The sequence below is a fragment of the Monopterus albus genome, unplaced genomic scaffold (assembly GCF_001952655.1).
Source record: "Monopterus albus unplaced genomic scaffold, M_albus_1.0 scaffold14.1, whole genome shotgun sequence".
NCBI lineage: Eukaryota > Metazoa > Chordata > Actinopteri > Synbranchiformes > Synbranchidae > Monopterus > Monopterus albus.
In genome coordinates, this window is record NW_018127894.1 from 1,671,508 (window position 1) to 1,698,262 (window position 26,755).

Genomic DNA, 26,755 nt, shown 5'->3' on the forward strand with positions numbered 1-26,755 from the left:
TGCTAAAAGCTTGGCAGTGTAATGACTACTAGTTTGACCCTGCTCCCTGCATTTTGGATGCTCTGGTTTTCTCTGTTCCCTCAACATTAAGGCAATAGTTCAACATTTTTTAAAAATATGCTTGCTTTGGGCATCAATTTCACATCTGTGCATTAATTACAAAGCTAGAGCCAAGAGGCCGTCAGTTTAGCGTAGCATAAAGACTGGAAGCAGTGGGAAAACAGATTGCTTAGCTCTCTCCAAAATAAAAATAAAATAAAATAAAAATTGCCTACCAACAGCACTAAAATATAAACCATATGTTTAGTTCCTACACATGCAGCAATGTAAAGATAAACTTTGTGGTTCTAGGGGTAGTTACATGTTTAAAAACATTTTTAGCAGACGGTAGTTTCAGTCGGGTTGCTAAGTAACCAAAGGCGTTGCAATACAGAGGCACTATGTGGATAAACTGTTGTTAGAAAAGATACCTGCATAGTTGTGCAACATAACTTATTTTATATAACCATAAATTTACACACATTTTTGTGTAGTACTCACCAACAGATAGGTATTGTACATGAAAGTGCATATTTGTCACATAGAACTGTCTATACAAACCACAAATTTCTAACTGATCAACTTTACATTATTCCTGCTAAGCCATGTAGTTTGAAATGATTTAAATGAAAACAAAAGTGCAATCTGTTACCCCAGTATCTCTCCACTCCAACAATACACTGATTAACTGTCCTAAAATCATTGCATTATTGATTCTGACTCTTGCTAGTTTCATATGAGCAGCTTTAAAACATATTAAAATCGGCCACTAAGGGATTCTAATTGACACAGACTCAATTCTTAGCCATTTACAATGAGATGCAGAGGTCACCACAGAGAAATTGATAGAAACTGGGATGAAATTGAGAGAGTGAAAAAAGAACAAGAGAGCACGAGAGTGAAATTGCTGCATTGTTCATCAGTGTGTTAGCTCCTAGTGTGTCAACTCATCCTCTATCTTTTCAATCTGCATAGTTATTAGAGGCTTTTATTAATTTGAAATGCCAAAGTGAGAATAAAGCATTACTGAAATGTCACCCTTTCACTGAGCATGATAAAATCACACCAGCCACTTTTGGAAATGAACATTCTTCCCTTCTGTACTTCCATCCTCACCTCCCTCACTTCCTCTCTCTCTACAGCACATTCTCCTTCACTCTTTCTCAGAGATCGATATGGGCTGACAACATGATGGCTTGGTTTCCTAAGGGAAGGTGGGTTGCAACTACAGTTGCCACTTTCAATGTGAAAAAATAACAGTCGAGCCCATATTATAAGGGAGGGTGGCAACTGTAGTCACAGTGGTTGCCTGTCATCTCACCACTGTTTCTCTCTTTCAAGTCTTGCCCCTTCAACGCAGTTCATGATTTCTGAAAAAGCATAAAACTGCCCCGTAAAAGTTGACCTTTTCAAATAACACAGCCAACATTTTGAATTCTTTGGGATTTTAGAGGTAGCACGATGCAAGGCTGATATGTTGTAGCAGTTCCAGATTTTTGAACATATTTGCTTTTGTATGAAGAGTTAGACAAGCAGATGGATGTTAATCTCATATCTTTGCCTTAAGGAGCTGGAGCCACAAGGTCTTTTAGCCTAGCTAGACAAAAAGACTGAAAACGGGGGAAACGGCTGACTCAGCCCTGTTAGAAATGAGAAAATGATAATTTAGAAAAATGTAAGGCTTACAGTATCACTGAAAGTATAGTTCAGTTTTTTGAAACATGCTTGCTTTGTCGCCAATAGCTAGATAAGATTTATAGCACTTATAACATGTCTGCATGTCAAATATGTAGCGTAGGTGGAAATAGGAAACCTGGTCACTGGTCAAGAAATATGAGTGTGACTCCCCATAAAACCATAACTTATAGTTTTATTATTTCTTTTTGATTATGGATTAAACAAACAAAATGATTTGTGATAAGCAGTGAGCATTTAAGATGGTACAGTAGGCTTATAGTTTTTTTTTTTGTTTTTTTTTTTTAACCTTTGGATTTTAACCAGTGTTCTTTTGCCTCCAGTCTTAAGATAAACTACCTGCTGTTTTCAGCACCATACTTAATGCGCTGACATGAGAGTGGTATCAATATTCTCATCCAACTCTCAACAAAAATAAGAATAATTTTAGGGTAAGTTAGATGCCCACTCTTTAGCCAGAAATGCTCCACAGAAGCACTGCTACATTTTTTTTCCTCCTACTTACGGTTTTTAAGCTAAGATAACCACTTTTTGACTGTACCTCAGTGTGTAAATCACAGACATGAGCATGATATTAATCTTCTTATCCTATTTTTGGAATGAGAACGAGTACATTTATTTCCTAAAATGTTGGATTAAATTCGTCGTATATAATGGAAATCATGGTTTCATAAATAAAGAAGTGTTGCCAAATAATACAAAGATTCACTATTTGCTTGGCTGCACATTGAGAGAAATCCAAAATTAATGATTTGTTTCACTAGACTACAACACAAGGACACTAAACTGCAGGTTTATGTTAACCTATAGTATTCTACTTGGAGCCCTTGTATAATATTCAAGAGGAGACGACCTGCTGTTATTACATTAAATAGGTGCAGGAGGCCTTTTAAAAATGGCTGTATTGCACAGCTGTATTCCCACCAATGCAGACTTTTGAGGTTAAAGCTTTTAATGTGTTTCTCTCCCATGAGTACTGCTTGATTGCTTGACACTCCTCAGTCTGGCCAAAATTATAGGCAGCGTCTTGAGGGAGGGGAAGTCCTTCACACGCACATGCACTTCTCTGCTAAAGAAAGAAAAAAAAATGCTGGCAGATGGGTGAGCCAAGTTGAGCTTTTTTTGGGGGGGGGGGCGGCCAACAGGGAACCATTCTAGCAACAGAGAACCATTCTGCAAACTAGCTCTTGAGAAATTCAATTACTGTATCTTTTACAAGAACTCTGTTCAGCTTGTCAAGAATAATAGTGAAAAAAATTTCATGAATCTTTTTAGAATTATTGTGTGGACAGTTTAGTTACCCTCTTATTTCTTTATAGAAATGTTCGAAGAGCTGATATGGATACAGCAAAACAGGAGGCAGGGGAAGCTCTGAGGGGGATTCAAACTTCAACTAGCTGAGGTCCATGGGTCACCACAACATCATCACTGGGACTACTTCACTGAAAGCTCTCTAAGAAGCGTCTCATTGGTATCGACAGGTACCACACACACTGAAATAACAAATTGTTTTCTACGTAGTGAGGTGTAAGACAAACACAGTGATTCACCAGTGAAACATTCATGCTTGTATTATGCTGTTGCCAGGGGAGCGGCAAAAATACACTGGCATGTAAGTCTGCAGCAAATTAGTTAAATGTGGCTGAACTACTGAAAGAAAGGAAACTGAGTCATAGCATGAGGTAATAGGATTTCCTTTGAATCATTCCAAAATACCAACTTATCTCCTGCAATTTGGGTCCCCAAGCATGGCCCTGCTAACGAGATTTGTCTTTGGCCCTGCTTTAAAATTCAAACCTGAAGGGAACAAAGACAGTTTGATATCTTATGTAAAGTTTATTGATGTTGAATTTGAAAAGAGATGAGAAGTAGGGATATAGTTGGTCCACTTTCACTTTGCTCATTTCAAATGTAAACTCAAGCTTGATTAGACAAACTTTTTGTGTAAAAACTGTCCTAGTTTATATGATTTCTGGAGGTTTGAGTTCAGCATTTTCAGTCAGCTTCTCTTCATACCATTGCAAAATCAGATCTGCAATTCTGTGCTCTGTAAATCTGTAACATTTTTCGATTTTCCAATATTCAGTTCAATAAACTACCTTCAGCCTAGTGTTTGACCTGCAGTACAGGTGGAATTTTTCCCCCCACACATCAGGCTGTTTGTCTCTACTTTCCTCAACCAGTACTGCAACAGGCTGCTCTAATTAACTGATGTAAACAGAATGTGATCGATCAATGAGTTTGCTGCTGAACTTGGACCCTGATGCATCTCGTCTCGTTATCACTGTAGTCAGTGGTGGAAGAACTAACACTATTATAGTGTAAAAATACTCTGGTACAAGTAAAAGCTCCTCACTCAAAATGTTACTTGAGTAAAAGTACAAAAGTATTTGCATCAAAACATGCTTGAAGTATTAAATGTAACAATACTCGTTATGCAGAAGGGCATATTTAGCATTTATGTATTTCACCCAATTTGATTATAATTTCTAATGCATTATTGCATTTATTATATTTAATCAGGTAAAGAGGAGCTAGTTTCAACTAGCATATATGATTAGAATCTGAATTACTGCTCGGTAGCTTGTGAATTTTCCACCAGAGACCAATAAAGTCCTGTGATTATGCTGTAATTTCTGTATTTATGTAGTTCTGGAAAGTAACTAGAAGTTATAAAATAAATGTAATGGAGTGAAAAATACAATATTTACTTTAAAAATGTAGTGTAGGTGAAGTATGCAGTGGCACCACATCAAAATACTCAAGTTAAGGTACAGATACCTCAAAATTGTACTTAAGTACAGTACTTAAGTAAATGTACTGTACTTGCTGTTGTAACTTTGCAACAGTGACTGTAGTTATCAGCATAGTTTCTAGACAATGTAAGCAATCACCTCACTCCTGTTTAAATATTAGTGAGTGGCCTTTGCTTTGTGACGTAGTGTCACTACTTGTTTTAGCTGAAGACTACACTCATGCTAGCGGCTCTGCAAAGCTGTGCTGTCATGATCTTTGTGACAGTGATAGCAGGTACAAGGTTTACCAAGTTCACTATTTTGGTTTTAGTATCTAAACATGTGCTAATTAGTACTAAATAAAAAGAACCACTGAGGCTGAGGGAAGTGTCTTTGGGTTTGCAGATATCTGATTGTTAACCAAAGCTAAAACACGGTTTGCATCGTTCAGTTGGACATTCTTGGTTCTGTGTGACTTCAAGCTTTTGAATTTCCATAAGACCCACAAGATTAAATTCTGTCGGTTTTAATATTGCTCGCATGTAATAATGAAATAGCCATGTCTTCTGGTATTATTGCAGGATCTACCCCCCTGCATCACTTAAAAATAATCTTTGTGTCCTGACCTCAGCTGTGTTAAGTAGAAACATATTTCATATTTTCACTTAATCATATTAAACATAATATCAAAGAACACTGAGGTTTGACAGTGTGCCATGCCAAGCAGCTTGGCTCCATCATATGTCAGAGAATGTAGCTGAGTGCAAATTACAATACCAGAACTGTATAATATGTTTTAAGGCTTCAGAACTGTATATAAAGCTGTCTGTTTTCAAAAAAAGATAATAGGGAGCTTGTACAGGGAAGAGAATTCATCTGGATTCGGATGCTTTTGTGATTTGAGTTTACAGGCAACAAAAGGAAAACTGCAATTATCATTTGTGCTGAGAAAGCAATAGTCCTATCTAAACCTATGAAAAAATATTTAAAACTAGCTTTTCAAGTATCGTGTCTGCTTTGGAGAAAAATCTGAGAAGAATGAAGCACTTATGCATACAGTTATAGGTGCTCCGTTTCAGACAGAAAACATGCATTCAAATGTTAAGCTGTCCAGAAAGACACTGTCTACTCAAAGCACAGATGCCATCACTTTCTTTTATATCTCCATGCATAATTCATCTGTCTTTGTATTTACAAACCTCTAAGAATTAACCTGTCACAGATCCCAAGTAATAATGCTGACACATCTCTATCTGCCAAGTGCTTGCCTCGTATAGAGCATCTAGCCTCCACATGTTCAAACAGTGCATGGATATTATGTATCATCAGATGACAGAAAACAAGGCACAGAGAAATTAAAAAGCCAGAAGACAAAAGACATGGCAGGTGAGTGAAAGAGTAACTGATGGCGCCCTCCCCCCAAAAAAGGCAGGGGACATGTTGCATGTCATCTTGGTGTCATGGTAAGCAGTGGTGCGGTGATGATATGCTGGGCAGGGCCATTTCACAACAGAGTCAAGGGCACCAGGGTGATGGGAAGCTAAATGGTCCAACTGTTCCCTGTCACCAAACAAATACATGGATGAGTGGATTTCCCCCCAAGAAGAAAAGGTTTGACCTCTGAACTACTTGCTTATCTCATAGACTCTGTTCATGACATTGATGCTCAAACCAGTTTGCCACAGACATGTTTCCAAAATCAATTCCTACTTACTAAAGAGTGCACTATATTCTGTATAGAATAAACACTTTGAGTGTAAAAACATATATGCAGTAGATGTTATTCAAAAATACATTCTAACAATCCCCAGAAGTGCATTTTACTAAATGTGAAAATTAGTTATGAAACTGTGAAAAATTATGATTCATCCATGTGCACAATTTCAATTTACACCCCACAATAGTATAAACTACTGACTGTCTGTTTTATAGGTAGCATTAACCTATTGCCTAGCCTCAGCGCGTGACTCGAGTCACAGAGACAAGCATCCGTTAATGTGCAAAACTGAGACTCGCCGGTGGCTTTAACCCTGCGCTGTCCTTTCATAACACTCCCAGTTTCTGAAGGTATTTCCTGGATCGTCTAATGATGTAGAATCTGTCATGAACAAATAGGAAATTAGCTGTAATCACAACTTTGACAAATTTTCACCTTATAAAGTAGATAAGGCAAACATAATAGATATAATAGCAAACAGTTGCCTATTTGCACATTCAGCAGACGGTGGTTGCAATTATATGGAAGTTATTCTTGGGCTATCCAAAGCAAATCCAATATTTTCTCTTCTTTTAGCTCTGGTTTGGTCTCTCCCTGTTCCTCGGTCTTTAGCTCCTAATTATGGGGGTGTGCTCACACTAGTTGTGCACACCTCAAAGTCCGACTAAAGCCAACTTGGATGCTCCCTATTCCTTGTTTGTATAGCCCAGTTTTTAGTGTCACTTGCTGAAATGACCGGTGCTGCTGTTCTTCTTGGGAAAACTGTCCAGGATTAGAGACAAATCTTGCCAGTGAAATATATCCAGGAGGCAATTATGTTACCTCCAAAAAAGTAACGAGCAAAGCAAGTCAGTAGGAGATTGTTAAGGCGTTGGTCATTCTGCAGATTCATTATTTTTGTTCATGACTTCACAGCCTATAGTAAAGGTTACATCCCTTTCTCTAGTCTAGCTAATCTGTTTCTCTTTCTAAAGTCTATTACGTCAGTTCATGTGAGCATATAAGGCACAGATTGAAAGTTCACAGTGACTCCCATCATTGCCAGCAAAGATAAGTCTGCTGCATTGACTGTCAATAACGTAGCAGTCTCCGAGCGGCTTAGTGGGACCTCTCATCTTGTCTTTCCTCCCTAAGCCTCCATGGGTTTGTGTGGTGAACTGGCAGCCACAACTCCTTTCATCCATTCTGAGAGAATAGAATAAAGTTCATAAGAATTACAAGAATCAACCCAGCTAGACTCTGGCTAGTTACAATAAACGCCGTTATTGAATCAGTCTCACAAATGTTTAAACACTTGCCGACGTGACGCGGATGAATCAGCATGGCTGCAGACACTCTCGAGCTTGCTGGCTGATGACTAACTGGCTCGAAGCTCACATCCGTTGATTTAGATCATGAGCCAGATCACTGTAGATGTTGTGGAAGAACAGAATGTCTCTCAACTTCTTCCTCTAAGATGTTTCCTGCTGCCTTTCTTGCTGCTAGGTAAAATGTTCTCTAATCAGCAGGGCATTCATCCAAACACTGCTGCACCATGGCAGTCACAGTTGATAGGGTAGTCTTTTTAACAAAACAGAGTTTATTTACCCACCATATTTAGACTGGTTTCACAACATCTTAAAAAGATCCACAATGTGCTAAAAACTTATTTATATTTTGTGGGATAAACATGCCCATGCCTATTACTTGGCAACAACAAATGGTTTGGTCTAAGTCTTAACTGTATGAAAATTAAATCTCCTGTCTCTGTGAAGTCGATGTAATGGTCTGCCATTTTGTGAATTGCCATTAAATCCAGAAAAGCCAACCTGACTTGTAGTTTACAGTGTGAGAGAAGTACTGTAATTAAAAGCACTTGTGTGTCTGATAAACTTATCAAAAACGATTAAGAAGGGTTTTAAATGCAGGTTTCTTTCAACAGGCGTTCTTCTGAATTAATGCCTATTGTTCATTAGGGCTCGTGTTGTACAATAATGGCATAATTGTCGCACCTACGCTTTTTCAATAATTGGATCATTTGTACTAATCCTGAATATTAAAAATTACTTTCTTACATGAATTACCGCAAGAAAAATAGAGAAATTTTATAAAAATAATACAAAAAACTATTTATCAATTAATCCAGCATTGTGACTGCCCTCTTCCATTAGTGTATGAACTTCATTCATGCAATTCTACATTTATTTCACACGCTGCTTGTTATATGGTCAAAAAAGACCCAAATCCAGTGTGGAATGATAGTGAGTGACAATGTCACAGTGCAACACAGGAGAACAGCCTTAATAACAAAGAACCCCTGAAGGTCTGCAGCTAAAAATAAAAACAGGGCTAACTCTCTGATGCAGAACACCTGGCCTAGACACTGTTTATGCTGGACTCGCTTTATCACTTGTCCTAAACATTCAAGAGAAAACGGGTCTGAAATTAGAACCAAACCCTAAAGGGAAGCTTTGCCATTTCATCCAAAAAACACACAACCTCAAACCTTACGCTGTAAAATATCCACTTTTGAATGATTAATGCCCTTTTCGTGAGCACTGACTCTGTCATAACTATATTTGGCAGAGCTTAGTTTGGAGGAAAAAAAACACCCTTGAGCGACAGAGATGGGAATCATAAGCACAAGGCAAGGGAGGGGGGATGAGCCATCCAGGGTTCTTTGACCACCCGTTATGAGAGAAACCAACTCCTGGGAAAACTGATTAAACCGGGCTCACAACTGCAGGCAACTCAGCGAATGGCTAAGAGATCTCATTTACATGCTCCTCTCATCTCCAACAAACTCTCAGGAAGCACTGGTGGATAAGGTCATTGGTGTCAGTCTGCCTGGGTGCCAGCAGAGAATGTAAACAGATCAAACACACAACAGATATATAAGCGAGTGCAGGAGGAGCCTGTGTTCTTAATAATCCGGACAATGATGACCTCATATTCATGTCAGAGGTGATAGACATCCTGACAGATGCAGAGCCCTCTCAGGAGTCACATAACAAAACCTTTTAGTCAAGTCAAAGTATGGTTTAGCGTAGGTTTGCAGGTGTGGAGAGTGTAAATGCTGTATTGAGATGGAAAGGACCAATTATGTCTTGTTCATGCAGATCAGTATTCTTTCTACCTCCATAATATCTGCAGTGATTACGCCAATTTCTAAAATACAAATTAGCTAATTTGATAACTTGATTAAAAAAGTGAAAGGGTTACAGACGTTTCTAGGATTCATTTCAAACTTTTGTGCGAGTCCATCTTGTCTATTGTATTTCACTGGATATAATAAGTGAAAGTTTTGACCTATTACAAGAGCACTTAAGGAAAAGACCACCAAAGTCAGTAAGACTCTCTGGGGAACATGCATGTCTCCCTGGACCCACACTGCAAGTGTGGCAAAAAAAAAAAAATTTGCTCTCCTTGTTAAGATGGCAAAGTCACACTGGGTATGCAGTATCAGCTGTTCATGTAAATGTTATTATCCCAGTGATGGACTAACCAGCATATCCACACCGTCCACCAGTGTCGAGAAGATCAGATACATTATTTGGTTCCTGTATGTTAGCTCTCTTTCAGCATCAAGGCACTTCTTTAATCTATTGTTACCAATGGTGAATAATTAAATTTAATTTGACCAGTTTACAGCAAAAGCTTTTTAGCTATAATTTGTCACTATAGTTACAACTACACAAAACAATACAAGCACCGGAAAAGCAAGCATTGTTCAGTAAGAGGTGACCAGCGAGGGACCCGTCTCCTCAGACAGCTGAGTTGTTGTCTCAGCCCTGGGTAATGCGGCCTTTCTCCTCCCATTTCCTCTCCAGCTGCCAGATGTCTCTGGATGTTCCCGATCTTCCTCATCTGTCCTGCCCATCTGCACACCTATGTCTCATTCATCAACCCGCTACCAGCCTATTTCCCTTTGTCCACTGCCACATCATCATAGTTCACTGATTCCATGTGTGCTATTATCTTGCCAACCTGTGCCTGTTTTTTGTCTGCCTGGTTTTGACCCCCTGCTTGTGTTGTCTTTTTGTCTGTGCCTCTGGCATATTTGTTTGGATTTGCCTGCCAGCCTGTCTCCGATCTCTGCCTGATTTGACTTCACCTTCTGTTATCTTTGCCTTGTTTTGTTTGTTTGGACTTTAAGTAAACCAGTCTGCCTCTTCATTCAAGTAACTGTGTCTGTGCTTGGGTCTTCCATGCCTGCTGTTTCTACTGTAAAACAAAACAGTTCCTGAATTTGTAAGCAGTAATTTTATCTACAAATTTATAGTGGTGGAAAGTAACTAAGTACATTCACTCAAGTATTGTACTTAAGTACCATTTCGGGGTATTTGTACTTGAGTATTTTCAGTTTGTGCTACTGCATACTTTGACTTCAATACATTTTAGAAATATTGTATTTTTTACTCCATTACATTCCAACCACTTTCACTCTCTTTGTCTCTATTTGGCTCCTTCTGCTCCCCCTGTTATTGTACATTGCATATTCAGAGTAAAAAAGGTTTCACACACTTTGTTTTGATAGAAATCTTCACAGAACATCACACATGACTAGAGACCAACTCCTTTTTCATTCTACAGTGGCATGAAATGTCTCAATGCCATCTGGAGTTGCACGAATAAAAGCTCTCCTTTTAAAGATGCCCATTTTAATTGGTAAATATTTACTTGCAGGAGCTCTCAGTAGGCACATACACGACACCTAATGAAGCACTTTAAAGCCTATGGGCTCTTGCTGCTTTCTTTGAGTGTGATTCTAAACAAATGCAACCTGGGGCTGAACTGTTGATAATGGTTGATAAGGGCCGATGAAACACAACACTGAACACTGTGGTGAGCATGGAGTGCATAATAACTGAGCCAGTACTATTACATTGTCACTGTTAACGTTGATCCTTCCTCTCTCTGTGTGTGTGCGTGCGCGTGCGCAGTTACTTGTACGGTTTGAGTGCGTATCTGCCGTCACCTGTGCATGTAACAGGGTGTGCATTTGCATGTGTTTTGTGTCATATTTTTGTTCTCTCCCTCCCTTTCTCCATCTCTGTCTGTCTACCTCCCTTTCTCCATCGATGTCTGTCTATATATATATATATATCTATCTTTTTTAAATATATACAACTTGACAGTGGATTCTTTTCTAAGAAGAAGAGCACAGTGTGTAACAATGAAAGCGCCTAAATAGGAGGAGGAAAAAACATTAAATTTCTGAAATTGCATGCAGGAGAACAACATTTTTTTTTCCAAGGGCAGGCAGAAAGGTTTTTGCAACCGAACGCAAAAATGAAAAACGAACAGTTTTTTTTTCTCCTGCATCAAAAATATTGTCCTTCCGTGGCCCCAAAGCATTTACAGGACATTTACTCAGAAGAAATATTTCAAAAGAAAAATATCAGTGCTATGAAAAAGATGACATTTTTCATTTGATGCAGCTAGACCAGTCAGATGTGGTCAGAAACGTATGTCAGTTCTCTGCAATTCAGCCTTTTCATCCATGTCTTTCTGAATGTGCACTCGCATATACAGTACATGATTTGGTGTCCTTGGCAGTACTCTTTCACCGTGTGTGTTTGTGCTATTGTCCTTACACCTCCTTGTGCATCTCTAGGATTTGAGGATACTGATATGTGTCTGTGTCCATTTGTGTGTCTAGCTCATGAGTGTGTTGCTGCATGTTAGCACTTGTGTTTTAATGCACGAGTTTGTGTGTACATTAATCTCTGCCGCAGCAGCACACTGCCGTGTATGCACTGCTCTCCATCCCTGACCCAGTATGCTTTGAGATCCTGCCTACAGCCTCATTTGTCTCTATCAGGGGACGGGCGAGGTTACGACTCACCAAAGCACAGTATGTTTCTGGTGGATCTCCACACGTGATGTTTGGGGGGTCGAGGGCCACTCGCAGGTACTTTGTCATGTCGGTGGCTTCTGGCTGACAGGCCATGTAGTCCCACACCAGGCCCTCCTCTGTATAGATCTGGGACTTGCACACGTCATAATGTCCCCAGGCTGCCGGGTAATGCTGCATGGCATGTGCCACACTGGTGCCTACAACTTGCAGAGTGAAGAATATGGGCCAAAGCATCACTGATTTCATTCTGTGTGATTTCTGTAGAACTTTTTTCTTTCTTCTTCTTTTTTTTGTCTCTACAGCAGCTGCTTTGTCACAGAAATATCACTGAGATTTTTCTAAATTAACTGCAGCTTTGAACAATGCAGTGGGGCATTTGGGAACTGTGGCACCATGGTGCTAATTTTGCACGAGCAGCTTGAGACAACGAAGAGCCCCCATTCAGTTATTTTGTCTTCGATTGCTGCCACTTCTGCCTGGTTGATGAGGTGTGTCAACAAGTGAGCTTCTTCGAAAGTGCTGAGCGTTGATGGAAGGGTCAACTAATGGTCAGATGTGATGTGTAGAGAGGAGTGATGCCCCTCATAAGTCAGTGGCTGTCAAATGTCTTAGTTTGGTCTCCTGTCAGTTGTGGTTTTTGCCACAGGCAGCACCCTAAAGGACAGAGAAAAAAGATGGTTTTGAGAATAAGACAGGTCTTATAAACACAAAACATTTGACACACTGTATTAACATAGGCTCTACATGGGCACTAAATACATCTAGTAAATCTTACCACCTACCACACACACATAATGCACACAAGCACATTACAAGGTTCCACTGTTTATATATATCCCTCAATAATAACCTTTCCAAAAACATGGTATGCAATCAGATTGAGCTTGTTCTGCAAAGCCTAATCTCCATTGGATTTTCATACAAAAAGGCTTATTTCCATGTGTCAAGTCACTGCATTTAAGTTATTACTTTTTCCGTCTCTTGCTTCTTTATAGCTGAATGTGGAGTTGCGTTTGTCCCGATGCCTTCAGAAGCATTTGGGGTATATTAAAGTAAAATTGGGAGACAGAAATGGTCTATCTGAGGGATTGTACTTTTCTCAGGGCTGTCACAAGCCATCAGTCAGATGACCTAACTCGTCTGGTAATGGTGCCTGGCAGCAGTCAGTGGAGACCCACACCGTCTCAGTGTCTCAGGTAAAAAGTGTGTAGGGCAGCAAGGAAAAGGTATACAACTGCCTCCAACAGAGTAATGACACTCTAAATGGGAGTTAAGCTACTGTTGAGTGTCGCGGTGCTCAGGTGGCCTGAAATTTTGTCTTAGTTAAATAAAACCTTGCATTCTAAGGAGTTGCTGTTTAGAAAAATGTGCTTACATTTCAATTTAACCTTTGTCCACTTAAGGCACAATTTTAATAAATGCCTATACAGTTAACCTCAAACTCCAACGTGATTTCTGTGATATTCAAATGCATGTTGAGACTAAAAAAACGTTTGGCACATCCATCACACGGTCACATAGAATCCACTCAAGCAGTTGGAGGTTAAATGCCTTGCTCAAGGGCATGTCAGCAGTACTTGTTAACGGAAAAGTGTTACTCAGTCAATTTCTCCACCCAAATTCCCCCAGCTGATACACGCAGCTGAACCAGTAACTTTCCAGTCAGCAGCTTTATTCTCTACCCTTTAGGCGACAGCCGCCCCCCAGTGACTGACAGTCACTGCTGAAATAAAAATTTTAAGTAACCTGGGGTTTAAAGCATGTGGAGTGTCTTTAATGTTCTGAGAAAAGTGATGCTTCTGGATTCGTGTCAGAAAAGACCATTTTTATCATGAAAATTGTCAAGCCATAGCTAATTAATTAATTAATTAATTAATTAAGAGGGCATTTAAAAAGTTTGTTACTGTATATGAAAGAACAAAAACTTTGATCAAAATCAGAAAACTGAAACTCTTGTGTCTTCGTATGTGTGCACACATGCAGGCAGGTTTTTGTGCTCCCTGGCAACATGTGCATATCGAGTAGTTTAACTTAGCCATCTTGTCTCCCACTGAAAATGGTGCCAATTTGAATGGGTTTTGACCACATCTAAAGCAATTACTTCTTTCGTTCTCCTAACCTAATGCCTCTTTACAAAATGACTACAGGCTTGAATACATTCCAGCTGTAATGAAAAAAATGTTCATCTGAGTCAGAGAAATTATCTGAGCTGCTATTCAGACTCAGCAGACCCTTCAAAGTGAACCATATCAGAATGTATGGATGGCAGGCTTCATTTAACAGACCTCTAGTGGGAGAGGGGAAGAAATGGTGAGAAAAAATGTGAGAAGCAAGAGGTTTGGCTCTTTGAATGTGCTTGTGTCAATCAACAAGGCTCCTAAAAAAAAGAGGCCAATTACAAATTTGATAACATGGCCGGTGGCTGGAGCTGTGAATGATGAATAAGCTGTTTCTTTCATAAGGATGCATGTATCAAATTTCATAAATATAAATGTCAGTTCCTGATCAGAGATGTCGTAGGATGAACCAGTCTCATCTCTCTCTCTCTCTCTCTCTCACACACACACACACACACCTAGATAAAACCCTATTTCGTAATACAGAGGTTAACTTTCATTATGAAGACAGTAAAATTAGGTACCAGCAGCAGGGTGGTGGAGGTCGCTTATCTTATTTTTATTTAATAGGGAACATTCAAAGCTAATAAGGGACAGCAAATTGAGCTAACCACAGGAATATTGGATTTAATTCATGGACACCTGCAGTAATGAAATCTATACAGATGAAAGGAAGGTGTCAGGAAGCTTGGTGAACTTCCGAGGACAGATATTATTCAACATCAGAGCAGGACTAAAGTGACAGTAAAGTTAGGAGGGAAAAAAAAACTTAAAATATAAAATTTTTCAAATCTCTATTATGCTGATGGGATAATTTCTGCTACAATAAGTGCACTGATAACATTTAGAAAGCCAATTTATTTCCTTTTGTTTTTGAACGATGAAAGCTGTATCTATTGTGTGATTGTGCGATAATGATTGCAGTTCATATTCTTCGTTTGTGCCGTCCTGGTTACCAGGTCAAGGTGGTTTTACAAAGCTCATAACATCAGATTCTGTATGCAAAGCAAAATTTCAGCACTGTGCAGTACATCAAAATTATAATTTTCTACCCTTGCTTTCTCTGTATCTGCATCTCTACCTCATACTTGGTGGCACTCAAAATGCCAGGAGGAACCTAGGAATGTCATAATTTCCCATGAGAAAAATATGAGGTCAGATTCTATATTAAAAGTCATCAATATTTGAGCAGCTCTTGGTATGCAAGGAGAGAGAGCTTAGAACTTTGGGTGACCACCCCACCTCTCTCTCCCTTTTTCACTCCCCCTCTCTCTCTCACGTTCTCTCTGTCTCTTTTCTTTTGCTTGTTTTTGAAGTCTCTGAAACACCCCCTTGTGTCCGCTTGCATTCCATCCCTTGGGCAGCTCAAGCATGGCAGAGTGTTTTAAAAGTCAGCAAGCAGCCGTGCCCCGTGGCTTATATTGGCTACAAACTCCTGGCTAGACTCTTAAAAACCATGGTTGATGTATTCAGTTCATTTTAACGTAATCCCACTAAAGTTTGGCTTTGTTTTCTGTCGTTGAGCGTGGCTCTCCCATCACCTCTTGGCTCTTTTACAGGGCCAGTGTGGAGGGACGCTGTCCGTGGTCCTGAAATACAGGACATCAGATCTGCTCCTATTGGGAGCTCCACAGTAACTGTTTGGACTGATATCACTGAGTGGAAGGTGACACTTTTATTGATTTTAATATAAAAACAAAAAAAAGAGAGAGAAAGAGAAAAAGAGAGGCGTTGACGGGGCAGACTGATGATCCCTTTGTGTTTTTTTTCTTGTAACAGTTGCCATTTTGTTGTCTTGCCATTCTGTACCGAACACCTGGTCAGGATTTTGGATGTGCACACATACAATACTGCCTCATTGTGTTTATTGATTTTGCTGACTCCCAACCAATAACTTCTGATCTGCAGCCAGTTTGAGCAGACTGATGCTCTGTGGCTGGCTGATGAGTACAACAATAAATGGGTTAATGCTTCCAACGTTCTCCAAGCCAAGAACCAACCATTCCATATGAGTCACAGTGGGATCGACTGGCAAGCAGAAGCATGTCTGTACTGGCGCACATTTGTCTTCTGATTGTCTTTCTCTCCTTCGTTCCTTCTGCCTTAGTCCCTCATTCAGTCTCTCACTCTTGCTCTTTCTTCCTTCAACCCCACCATCATTTCTTTGTCTTTCTCTGTCTCTCCTTGCCGCACTAAATATATAAGCGCATGAAACATGCAATTAAAGTGCCAGGGCTGCACCTTTAACCTCTGCTTTAACCTCTCTACAAATCTTGCCACATTGGCTGGCTTTCTATTTGCAGTATGACAAAAGCAGACTGTGCTTTTCTACAAAGAGCCTTTTCTCTGAGAGGACATGGTTGATGTCATGACAGTGTGAGGGCCCCTCGGTGTGGTTCCCAGCAGCCAGCCAGCCAGCCAATGAGCCCGCTGCCACATAAATCTGCTGCCATGTATTATTCAAAGTTCTTGTCCTGAACGACTAACATGCAAAAATGCGGAGCATGTGGCAAACATTTAAAATTCATGCAACCAGAATCCCAGAATAAAGACCAAAGTCCAGCACTTATAGGTTTTGTCTGGTCATATGTCCAATTTTAGTTGCGATGCAAAGAACGAACCAGTTTGACAGGACAGAGGTTTGTCCGTTATGTTGTGGGTCACATTTTGCGCAAAGGCGAGGCACACCTAGATCTGACTTTACTGACTTGCTGCGCAACAGGTTATAAAGTGACATTATTTCTGTTACTAAAGAACTGATGGAAATGATGGCACATTAAAAACACCAGCGACTTTAGATGTAAATTCAGATGTCTAGCTATGAGAAATGTCTCCGCAACATAGTAAAACTCCTTAAATAGAGAAAATGGTAACACGCACAAACTGCAAGATACTGATTCTATTACACTTTATATCAGCCGCTCATTCCTTTTTCATTTAACCCACTTCAGACCTGATTACTGTTAACGATCCGCCCATGAAACAGCCCACTTCAATTATCCTGTTATTGCCCATTTAGTCATGAATGTCATCATCATACAAGTGACGGTATGCAAAAGGGAAAATGCACAATCTTAGTGCTCAAATTAGAGCAATACTCACATTTAAATACGCTCCTGGGACGAGCTGCTCATTCAACAAGTTATTTACAGCCGAGAGTAGTTGCAGAGAGATTCTCATACGCCTTTGCCTGGTTCGTCTCGTTCTAATTTCTTCTAATTTCGCACCAAATGGATAAATAAAAGCGTTGTATGCGCAGAAAGCGCGCATTCACTTGGAGAACACAACGTTGTCCCAACTTTTCTTTAAACTTGTGCGTTTCACTAAAGCAGCCTTTCCTTCCAAATAGCAGTCCGGGACTCTGCCACATTCAGATCTGTTATTTCGCCTTTACAAACGCAGCCGAGTATCGACTGCTGTCCACACAGGCTGTTTGACTTTACGCAGCGCTGCTCTTGGCGCAGCATTCATCGGAATGGCGCACGACAAATACATCAAGTAATCGTTAAGGGGATTCACAGTGGTCACACATTCATTAAAGTCCATCAGCGCGCATTAAAACACATCCCGATGGAGAGTAGCTCTTGGGAGTCCTTTGGTTAGGTTAGATTTCTCAGCTCCGCCGAGTTGTGGATGGGAGAGGAGGAGAGAGATAACCAATCTTCCTCAAATGGAGCTACTATGTCCAGTTACATATAAGCTCTCCGCCGGGTCCTAAAGATAATACTGACTTGATTGGTAAATTTTAAACTTCAACCCTTGTTTTACGTGGTTGTTAGAGTTGTGTTGCTGTGCAAAATAAGAAGCACAAAATAATTCTGGACTATTTTAAGACGTTGAGCCTTCGTATCGTATCGTTTTTAACCCCCTACTGGGGCTAATGTTTTTGAAATGCACCTGTACTCTGGAATTAAACAAAGAAAGTGCTTAGCCTATATCTTGAAGTGGTGCTTTAAAAAATAACGGAAGATGCATTTTCCCCTTTTTATAGGCTAATTCTCAACTCTTAATATCGAATCACAAAAGAAAATCACATTAGCGGAGGCAGTAAAGTTGAGTATTCTATTAGAAGTTACTCGATAATTACTCAGCAGTGGGCTGTATCGCTTAATACAGCAGCGTCCAGGTCTCTGAGCTCAGGCAGCTGCGAGCCTTAAGGCACTGATGTCATTTGGCAAAAAAAAAAACAATTGTCACAAATACTGCATGTAAAAATAGTAACGACATTGTTCACGTGTAATAAGGCACACGGCACTACATGTAACGTGCAGTCTAACGCCCTGCAATTCTGACCTGTAAGTAAACTCGCTGAGTTTTTATTATCACATTTCAGGAGCTATAAAAAGGACAGGGATGCATGTGGAGAGGAAACCCACCGAAACTTGACAGAAGCGAGTCCTCAGGGCAGATATTCACCGTCCAACACAATTAGAATGCAAGTTGCGAGAAAGGATCGCCGAGGAAAAAACATCCTTCTGAAAATATCGCTAATTTAATTTGGTTGTTTGCCCACACGCCGATTACCGCCTCAAGTCATAGACACAGATTATTACCACCAGAGCACCGCTTCGGGAGGCTATGCTTTCGGGAAAAAAAAAGAAAAAGATCTTACCTTTCATCTAAGAATGTAGCGGATTGAAACTGCGCTTGCAAACAGGAAAAGGGAAGAGAGAAAACTCCCCTGGCCGGAGTTGGTGGTGTAATTATTCGGTGAATTTTGAAAGCAGAACTGAAAGAATAACTACAGTTAGGTGCGTCTACCGGGCTCCCTTGGCGAGGAGTCATAGATGTCACCCTCTCCACTACAGGGTGCCAAGCAGCACGGCAAACAGCCGCGGTGACAGGTCGCTTTGAACACGCATTTTAATTGTGGTGTAATGCCAACTGGTGGAGATTGCACGATAAGAACAGCCGCGCCAAGCTGAAGGTCACCACAGTAATTGAGTAGACCATATCCCATGTCGGTGCTGCTGTAAAGGCTCAGAACTACTGAGTTGTAGAATACAGTAGCTCTAGACCTTTATTTTTCATTCATATTTCTCTGGGCGTGCAGGAGGATTGTGTTCTTTCAAAGACGCAGCGTGCACAGGGGCTTTTTTTCTGCTGTTTGTAAAACCTTTCACAAGAAATGTAGTGTCTTTTGAAATCTACTTGCATGCGTTTTCAGTACCCTGGACAGATCCTACACCCTGTAGGCAACTTCACCACCTGCTCGGATGGATTTTTAATGAAGAAAAGTAAAATGTTGCTCATTAAAATAATGCTTTGAAGCACAATGTAGCAGTTGTTCCTGATGAATATAGCTTATTATAGTAAAAACAAATGTTGAGCTTCCTTTTTCCTTCCTTTACCCTCTTTGTTCCTTATATTGTCATTTAGTTGTCTTCCTTTCCACACCCATCTTAACATCCATCTCAAACTTCTAGAATAAACTCCTTTGTATAGACCATTTTGTTTTCACAGGTCCATTTGACCTCCCTGGTTTCTTGTAACCTAGATGCTATTGTACACCACTAGGTGGCATTATTGTAAGATAATGCGATGGAGGGTAGGGAAGAAGCGAGAATTTGCTTACGTTACCTTGTTGTAGAACGGCATGCTTTTAGGAAGTGAATACAGGCACCGCATGAGACTGTTGCACAGTATATAACTGCATTACTAGATCTTGCCTCCAAAGTCGGATTTGATGATAAAATTGATGAAATGATCCGTGACCAGCTAATCCAACATGTTGCCAACCCCAGTATTAGAGAAAGACTTTTGCGTGAACGTGAAGGCTGTGAAATTTGCCAAACCGAACTGTCTTTCCAACATTGTGGTCAGTAATCATCATAAACCTCAGGTTTTGTTCAGTACAATTAATTCTGTTATCAACCCGTGTAACCTTGCTTCTCATCCCGAGGCATCTGTAGCAGTATGTGAGGGTGTTCTTCAATATTTTATTGATAAAATTACTAGCATTAGGCAGTGTTCCAGTTCTACTAATCCTAACCCAGCTGATATTCTTCTCCATTCTGCTATCTTTGATCAGTTTCAGTCTATATCTTTGCCTATGCAATCTGAACTGGTTCACCACATGAAAGCATCTCACTGTTCTTTGGATTGCTTGCCTACTAGAGTGAGGATGTTTTTGAGTCATTTGGGCCTAGCTTTATGGCTCTAATTAATTTATTTAATTTATGTCTAAGTACAGGTTCAGTGCCAGAGGCTTTCATTGTCTAGCCTCTTCTCAAAAAGCCTAATCTTGATCCTTCAGTGTTTTCTAATTTTAGACCAGTTTCTAAATTACCTGTTATGTCTAAAGTTCTGGAGAAAATTGTTTTTATCCAACTCCAATCTTTTCTGGCAGGTAATAACATTGAGGAGCAATTTCAATCTGGTTTTAAATCAAAACATAGTACTGAGTCGGCATTATTAAAAATCAGTAATGATATCCTGTTGGCTAGGGACACCAGGGATTCGGTTTTATTGGTGCTTTTAGATCTCACTGCTGCCTTCCATACATTGGATCATGGAATCCTCTTATTTTGCTTGGAACAGCATACAGGAATTCAAGGTACTGTTCTTAATTGGTTGAGATCTTGTCTAACCAACAGACCTTTTACTGTTATTGGTTCCTGTTCATCCTCTTCAACAATCCTTTCCTGTGGTGTCCCCCAAGGATCTGTGCTTGGTCCCATTCTGTTCTTGTTGTACATGCTTCCATTCGGATCTGTCTTAAGGAAATATGGCTTTTCTTGTCACTGTTATGCAGATGACATTCAGATGTACTGTATTTACCATTGAAAGCAACAAGACGGATGTCATTACAGCCACGGTTTGACTGTCTGAAAGACATGAAATGATGGCTGGCACCTAACTATTTAAATTTTTATGAAAATATAACTGTGTGCTTTTTGGAGACTTGGTGAACTTAACTTCTTTTGACCAGGGTCTGGGCCCCCTGGCTCATCATCTGAAGTCTACTGTAAAAAGCCTAGGGGTGAGGTTTGATTGTGAGTTAAGGTTTGACAAGCAAATCAACCCAGTTGTGAAAAATAGCTTTTTCCACCTCAGGTTGTTAAGTAAAGTCAAGTCATTCCTTTCTTTTAATGATTTTGAGATTGCAATCCATGCTTTTATCACTTCCCACCTTGACTATTACAGTATTACAGTGCTCTATACTATGGTGTTAACCAGTCCTCCCTCTCTCGTCTCCTGATGGTTCAAAACGCTGCTGCTCGTCTTCTGATAAGTACTTGAAAATTGGAGCATATATCCCCGGTACTGGCTTCCAGTCCGTTTTAGAATTGATGTTAAGTTATTGATTTTTGTTTTTAAGGCTCTTAATGGTTTGGCTCCATCATACCTCACTGAATTAGTGCACTGGCACAAACCTACAAGGTCCCTCAGATCTTCAAGCCAGTTTTTTTTAGAGGTTCCTATGGCCAGATATAAACACTGGGGGTGACCTGCTTTTACTGTTGCAGCCCCTAAATTGTGGAATAGTCTACCTTTTAATGCTAGGTCAACTACTGACCTGACTACTTTTAAATCCTTGCTTAAAACATATTTATTTGCCTTGGTTTTTAATACACAGTAGGGCCTGATGCATTCCTTTTAATTTAATTTATTGAATGTGTGTCATCTGTGCGTCTGAGTTAGTGTTTTATTTTTGCACTGAACCTATTTATTTTATTTTAGTTATTTATTGTGATTTTATTCTGCCTATGTAAAGTACTTTGGCCAACTGGATGTTGTTTTTAAAGTGCTATATAAATAAATTTTTTTTGATTTGAACCTAATTTGAGACCTGATAGAGCAATTACAGTTGCAGCCAAAGTGGAATCTGCGCAGTAAGCATAAACAATAACAGCAGGTAACAGCACTTTAGTGCAAGCTGTACAGCCCCCTTCAGACATTTCTAAACGGAAATACAAACAGAACACTAGCCCCAATAAACCTCTCATTGCCACTGCTCCGTCTACACATGGCTGTTTCAGATGTGGCTCATACAAACATCTGGCTAATTTTCCACAGTGCCCTGCAGCCAAGGCAGTGTGTGCAAGTCTTGCCATAAAGTTGGACATTTCACTTGTGTTTGCCGTTCCTCCATGACCAGAGATGTACATGAGGTACAGTTACCTAATGTGACTGTGCTATGCTTGAGGGAGCTATGTCAAGTGCCAAAGAAATTACTATGCAGAATTAATGCAAGTACACCTACTTCTCTTGTCAGTGAACTTGAACTGACTTGCATCTGCCCCTTCAGCCTTCCAGAAGATGATGGCTGACATTCTCAAAGACCTTCCAGGTCTCGTTCTCTAGTTCGTCTAGTTCTCGAAGATCTTCAGAGAACTATGTGGATGACTTCATTGTCTACAGAAAAACATGATCAGAATCTCAATACTGTCCTGGAGAAACTAAAAGAGGCAGGACTAGTGCTTACTGGCAATAAATATCATTCCTCCACTTCATACCATCACTGCAGATGGCATCCTTCCTGACCAAGAACTCATTGATGCAGTCTTGAAAGCCCCTCCCCATCTGATACTGCTACACTGACATCTTTTCTGGCCTGGTCTCCTGGTACTCTTAAGTGTCTTTGCAGCTGTTGTGGCCCTATTGCGTGAGTGTGCCACTGACAGGGACACCTTCACATGGACTGCTCCAGGTCAGAGCAGTTTTGAGGAAGTTAAATTCCTTGTCAATAGTCCTGCACTTGCACAGTGATATCTACTGACACAAGTGGTTAATGACTTGGTACTGTTTTTGCACAGCTTCAACTTGATGGCACAGAGAAACCTGTGGCTTTTGCTTCACACACTGACTGCAACATAGTGAAAATACTACTGTTGAAAAGAAGCGTGCTTGTGTGTGGGCTGCAGAATGAATGAAGAATGAAATGAAGAACATACCTGTAGGGACAATGTTTTACTCTTTGCACAGTCCACCAGGCATTGACAATGCTGCTCAGCACAAAAGGGACTGGTTGGGCTGGAATGCATGTTGCCCGCTGGTTTGCATGTCTGCTGTGTTTTGATTGATGTCATCTACTGTTCTGGTTCTCAGAACTATGCAGCTGATTGCCTTTCATGCCTTGCCTTGCCTGTGTTTCCAGACTCTAGAGACCCTGACGTGGTAGCCCAGATTTTAGTTATTTTGTCCTCTCTCCCGGTGCCCGAAATTGAGATTAGTTGCTCTTCTTGCCCTGAACTCAGCTTTATGCTCACATATTGAGCACTATTGGCCTGCCTACATTAAGTCAGTTGATTGGTGCGACATAGGTGCGGTGGCTAGAGCAGAGGTCTCCCAACTGGAAGATTGAAGTTTCAAATATGCAGTCCACATGTCGTAGTGTCCTTGGGCAAGACAATGAAACCCCCAAGTTGCCCATGATGGCGGCGTGTATGCACGCAGCGGCCTGGGGCCCTCAGCTCCAAACAGAATTTTGTTGTACGTGTCACAATGACAAAAAAATAAAGATTCTTCTTCTTGATGGTTCAGGTGTTCCGTACGAGACGAACTCTCAGTGAAGGGTAACTACATTCTCAGATGCTCAAGGCTCATTGGCCACTCTCACTGCGACACACACTGATCACACTTGCAAATGAGAGCCACCAAGGTATCATCTGAACAAAGCAGCCCCTCAGAGACTTCTACTGGTGACAAAAATTGACTCATGAGTATAGTTTTGCATATCTTCATGTGTCCTCTGCCAGTCTAATGATAAAAGGGCCTAAAAGTACACACCCTACTCCACCCCAACCTGTTCCACTGTGGAAAAAGCTTGGCCTTGATACTGTGGGACCATTTGACACAGCTGTTCCTGCCTACAGATATGCAGTCACATTAACTGACTACTATTCCAAGTGGCCCGAACTTGCTTTTTCACATATCACTATAAGAGACGAAGTTATTCAGCTCCTGACCTCTGTTTTCAGTCGTCATGGCAACCCAGAGGACAATAGTGCACATTTCACCTCAGCAGCCTTTGCCTCATTCCTCCAAACCAGAGCCATATCTCCTAGCAGAACATCAGTCTACTACCCTGCCAACTGAGCTGTTGAACGGTTTCATCGTGTCCTCAGAAGCTGCATCCAAACTGTAATCCAACAGTCACAGCCTTGGAAAGAAACTGTCACGAACGGGCTCCAAGTTTACCGTGCCACACCACATGCTACAGTTTCTACTTCACGTCATGAACACCTATATAAGGAAGGAAAATGCACACTAAACTGGACATTCTTCCCCTGCAGTCTGCCATGTCTCCACTGGATGATTTTGCATGTCAAGCAGTCCTTAGACATCAGTGTGGCATGAAATGTTACAGTGATGTTAAACGTGGCGCATGCACGCCTTTTCTGCCTGGGGAGAGAGTGAGGATAAGGAAACCTCATCATACCCCTAAAGCACACCCTAGATTCTCTTCTCTGGAAATTGTGAAGAAGAGTATAGGTCCCAACTCCTCCTTGTTGAGTGACAGAAATATATGGAATGCATCTCATCTTGCCCACTTTCCCTTTGCAGCTGAAGAAGATAGTAACACATCAAGTCTGCCTCACACCCATGCCACTCATCGTGCTCCCATCAAACTGCCACCAGCTAAACACAGGCCTAAGTGGCACGAGAATAATGTTATGGCATGAGCTGCATTATTAACTGCTCTATGGAACATAACATGAATGCAGTGATTGGAGTACGGCAGCCGTAAAGTTGGTTCATCATTTGTTCTATGTACTAGAGACAGTAGTGGAAGGTAGGTAACAGTTAGCCATTTACTGTGTTTTACACTGAGGTACACTGTTTAATGTTTAACATGTCTCATGCTACGCTATGTTGTTGTGAGCTAATGTTAACAGGTTACCATAAGCTCTTAGTATCACTATGTTTAGTACTTACAACACACTATTGTTTCAGATATGGCTGAAAATTTATCTTGCTGTAATCCGCCCTTTACTGCTATCTTTAATGGAATTGAGAATTTAATCTTGTACAGTGAGAGATGTTGTATCTTGTCACATCCAGATGCTTGCTACTCTGCACCATCAGGTGGCACTATTGTAAGTTAGTGTAATGAGGGTAGAGAAGAAGAGAGAGATTCAAGATGGCTGAAGTTACAGTGTTATACCTCACATACGACACATTTGTAAGTTTTTTTGGAATTGTGCGCGTATGTTTGTGCAGTCAAGTAAAGGACACTTGTTTCCTTTATTCATCACCTACACAACACTGCTTTTTCATAGTGTTTCCTTATTTCCTTTTCTTACATTCAGAAACCATACATCAGTACTTTGCACTTTAATTCCCATTCTTTTATTTCGTGCTCTTCATCACTCTTTTGCAGAATGTAAGCTGAGCAGCTAGGTGTTTAAAAAACCGCATATAGTACCACAGCCCATATTGATTTCTGGCAAATTAATATGCAATGAAAGACCTGTAATCCCATTAAAAAGTGACAGTGCCATTTCTGTCTGATAAAGGCAGATTCTGGTAGGGACCAGAGCTGAATGACAACAAGTCTGTCATCCCCACTGAGGTAAGTGGTTCACATTGTATCAGAGGGTTCAGCCCTTGCTTGGAGCGACTGCTGCTCTTGACATTTCCATTAAATCATTCCTCCTGGAAATACTACCACACCACCCTGACAGTCACATGCATAACTGTGCATGCTCATTTTGATTCTAAGCAGTGTACAACGATAGATAGAAAATTATTATGACCATTTCCCACAATCACACTCATATTTGAATCTGCTTACTTTTGAAAAAGACCATGAGTATTATTTTTTTTTTTTTACAAATTTTAAACAAATGATTGTTAATCTGAAGTTCAGGAGCAGAATCATGCTTCTAACATGCCACTTCCTGCTCATGTCTATATCTGCGTCCCCATTCATTAAAATTGGTTCTTTTCACTTCATTGTACCCCAACCACCCTCCCCTATTCTCATTCTGCTTCCCTCTTTCTCTCTTTTCCCTCTCATGCAGTGGGGTCCGCTAACTTGGAGCAGCAGCAGTTCCTTCCAAAGCCTTTCCTAAAATGCATATGACTTTGAGATTAACCTAATCACACATCCTACATTGATCCTTTAAATTTTCTATTATGCCAATTAAATTCTATTAACTTTACATCTATGGTGTGGTCCTTGCTCGTGAAACAAGATTTAATGGCAATATATCAAGTAGTTGCTGAGTAGTTTTAATCTCTATCAAGATGGTGGACCGACATTCATTTGTTGCCATTTCTATAGACGTGCCTCTGGCATGGCTGAAAGTAGAAGTGAAAATCTCAAGTTAAAACAGTCAAAAAAATTGAAATTTCAATCATCACAGTCACCTTTGCCCTAGTTGGTCTGTGAAAAGAGACCCTGTGGGTTTTGACCTTTGCTTCCTTTATTTTGATTACATAAGCAATGCAACAACAGCTATGAGACCATACTTCATTGAATATCAGATTGCAAGCTGCAGTAGTTCAGAAGTGGTGGGAAAAATGCTGCAGTAGACGGCCCACCCCAGACCCCCTGGTCAAAGGCTGCAGGGTCAGCAGAATGAATCCACAAGGCCAGCTTGAAATCACATCAGAGAGTCAGGAATTCCTCCGTCGTTGTTTCACAGTTTTTCAGCCGCATTGT

At 40.5% G+C, this 26,755-nt stretch overlaps 1 protein-coding gene and 1 long non-coding RNA gene across 10 annotated transcripts in view; one reads left to right on the forward strand and one right to left on the reverse strand.

Moving 5' to 3' along the window:
• LOC109955366 (netrin-G1) overlaps positions 1-19,057 on the reverse strand; it is a 63,528-nt gene extending 44,471 nt beyond the window's left edge. For 4 of the 7 annotated variants that reach the window (XR_002274255.1, XM_020591474.1, XM_020591473.1 and 1 more), the window contains exons 1-2: positions 17,245-17,821; positions 12,014-12,679 (exon numbers count right to left, since the gene is read on the reverse strand). Coding sequence is in view for 6 of the 7 variants with exons in the window: in XM_020591474.1 (XP_020447130.1) it covers positions 12,014-12,271 (258 nt within the window). In the remaining variant the exon portion in view is untranslated. Of the gene's footprint in view, positions 1-540; positions 637-12,013; positions 12,680-17,244; positions 17,822-18,518; positions 18,653-18,754 lie in introns of those variants that run through there. The other 3 variants (XM_020591471.1, XM_020591472.1, XM_020591475.1) reach the window with 3 other exon arrangements.
• The window catches only part of LOC109955367 (uncharacterized), a 153,489-nt gene that overhangs the window by 54,851 nt on the left and 71,883 nt on the right, over positions 1-26,755 (forward strand). For 2 of the 3 annotated variants that reach the window (XR_002274256.1, XR_002274258.1), the window contains exon 3: positions 3,054-3,215. This is a non-coding gene — a long non-coding RNA (uncharacterized LOC109955367). Of the gene's footprint in view, positions 1-3,053; positions 3,216-9,995; positions 10,310-26,755 lie in introns of those variants that run through there. The other variant, XR_002274257.1, reaches the window with a different exon arrangement.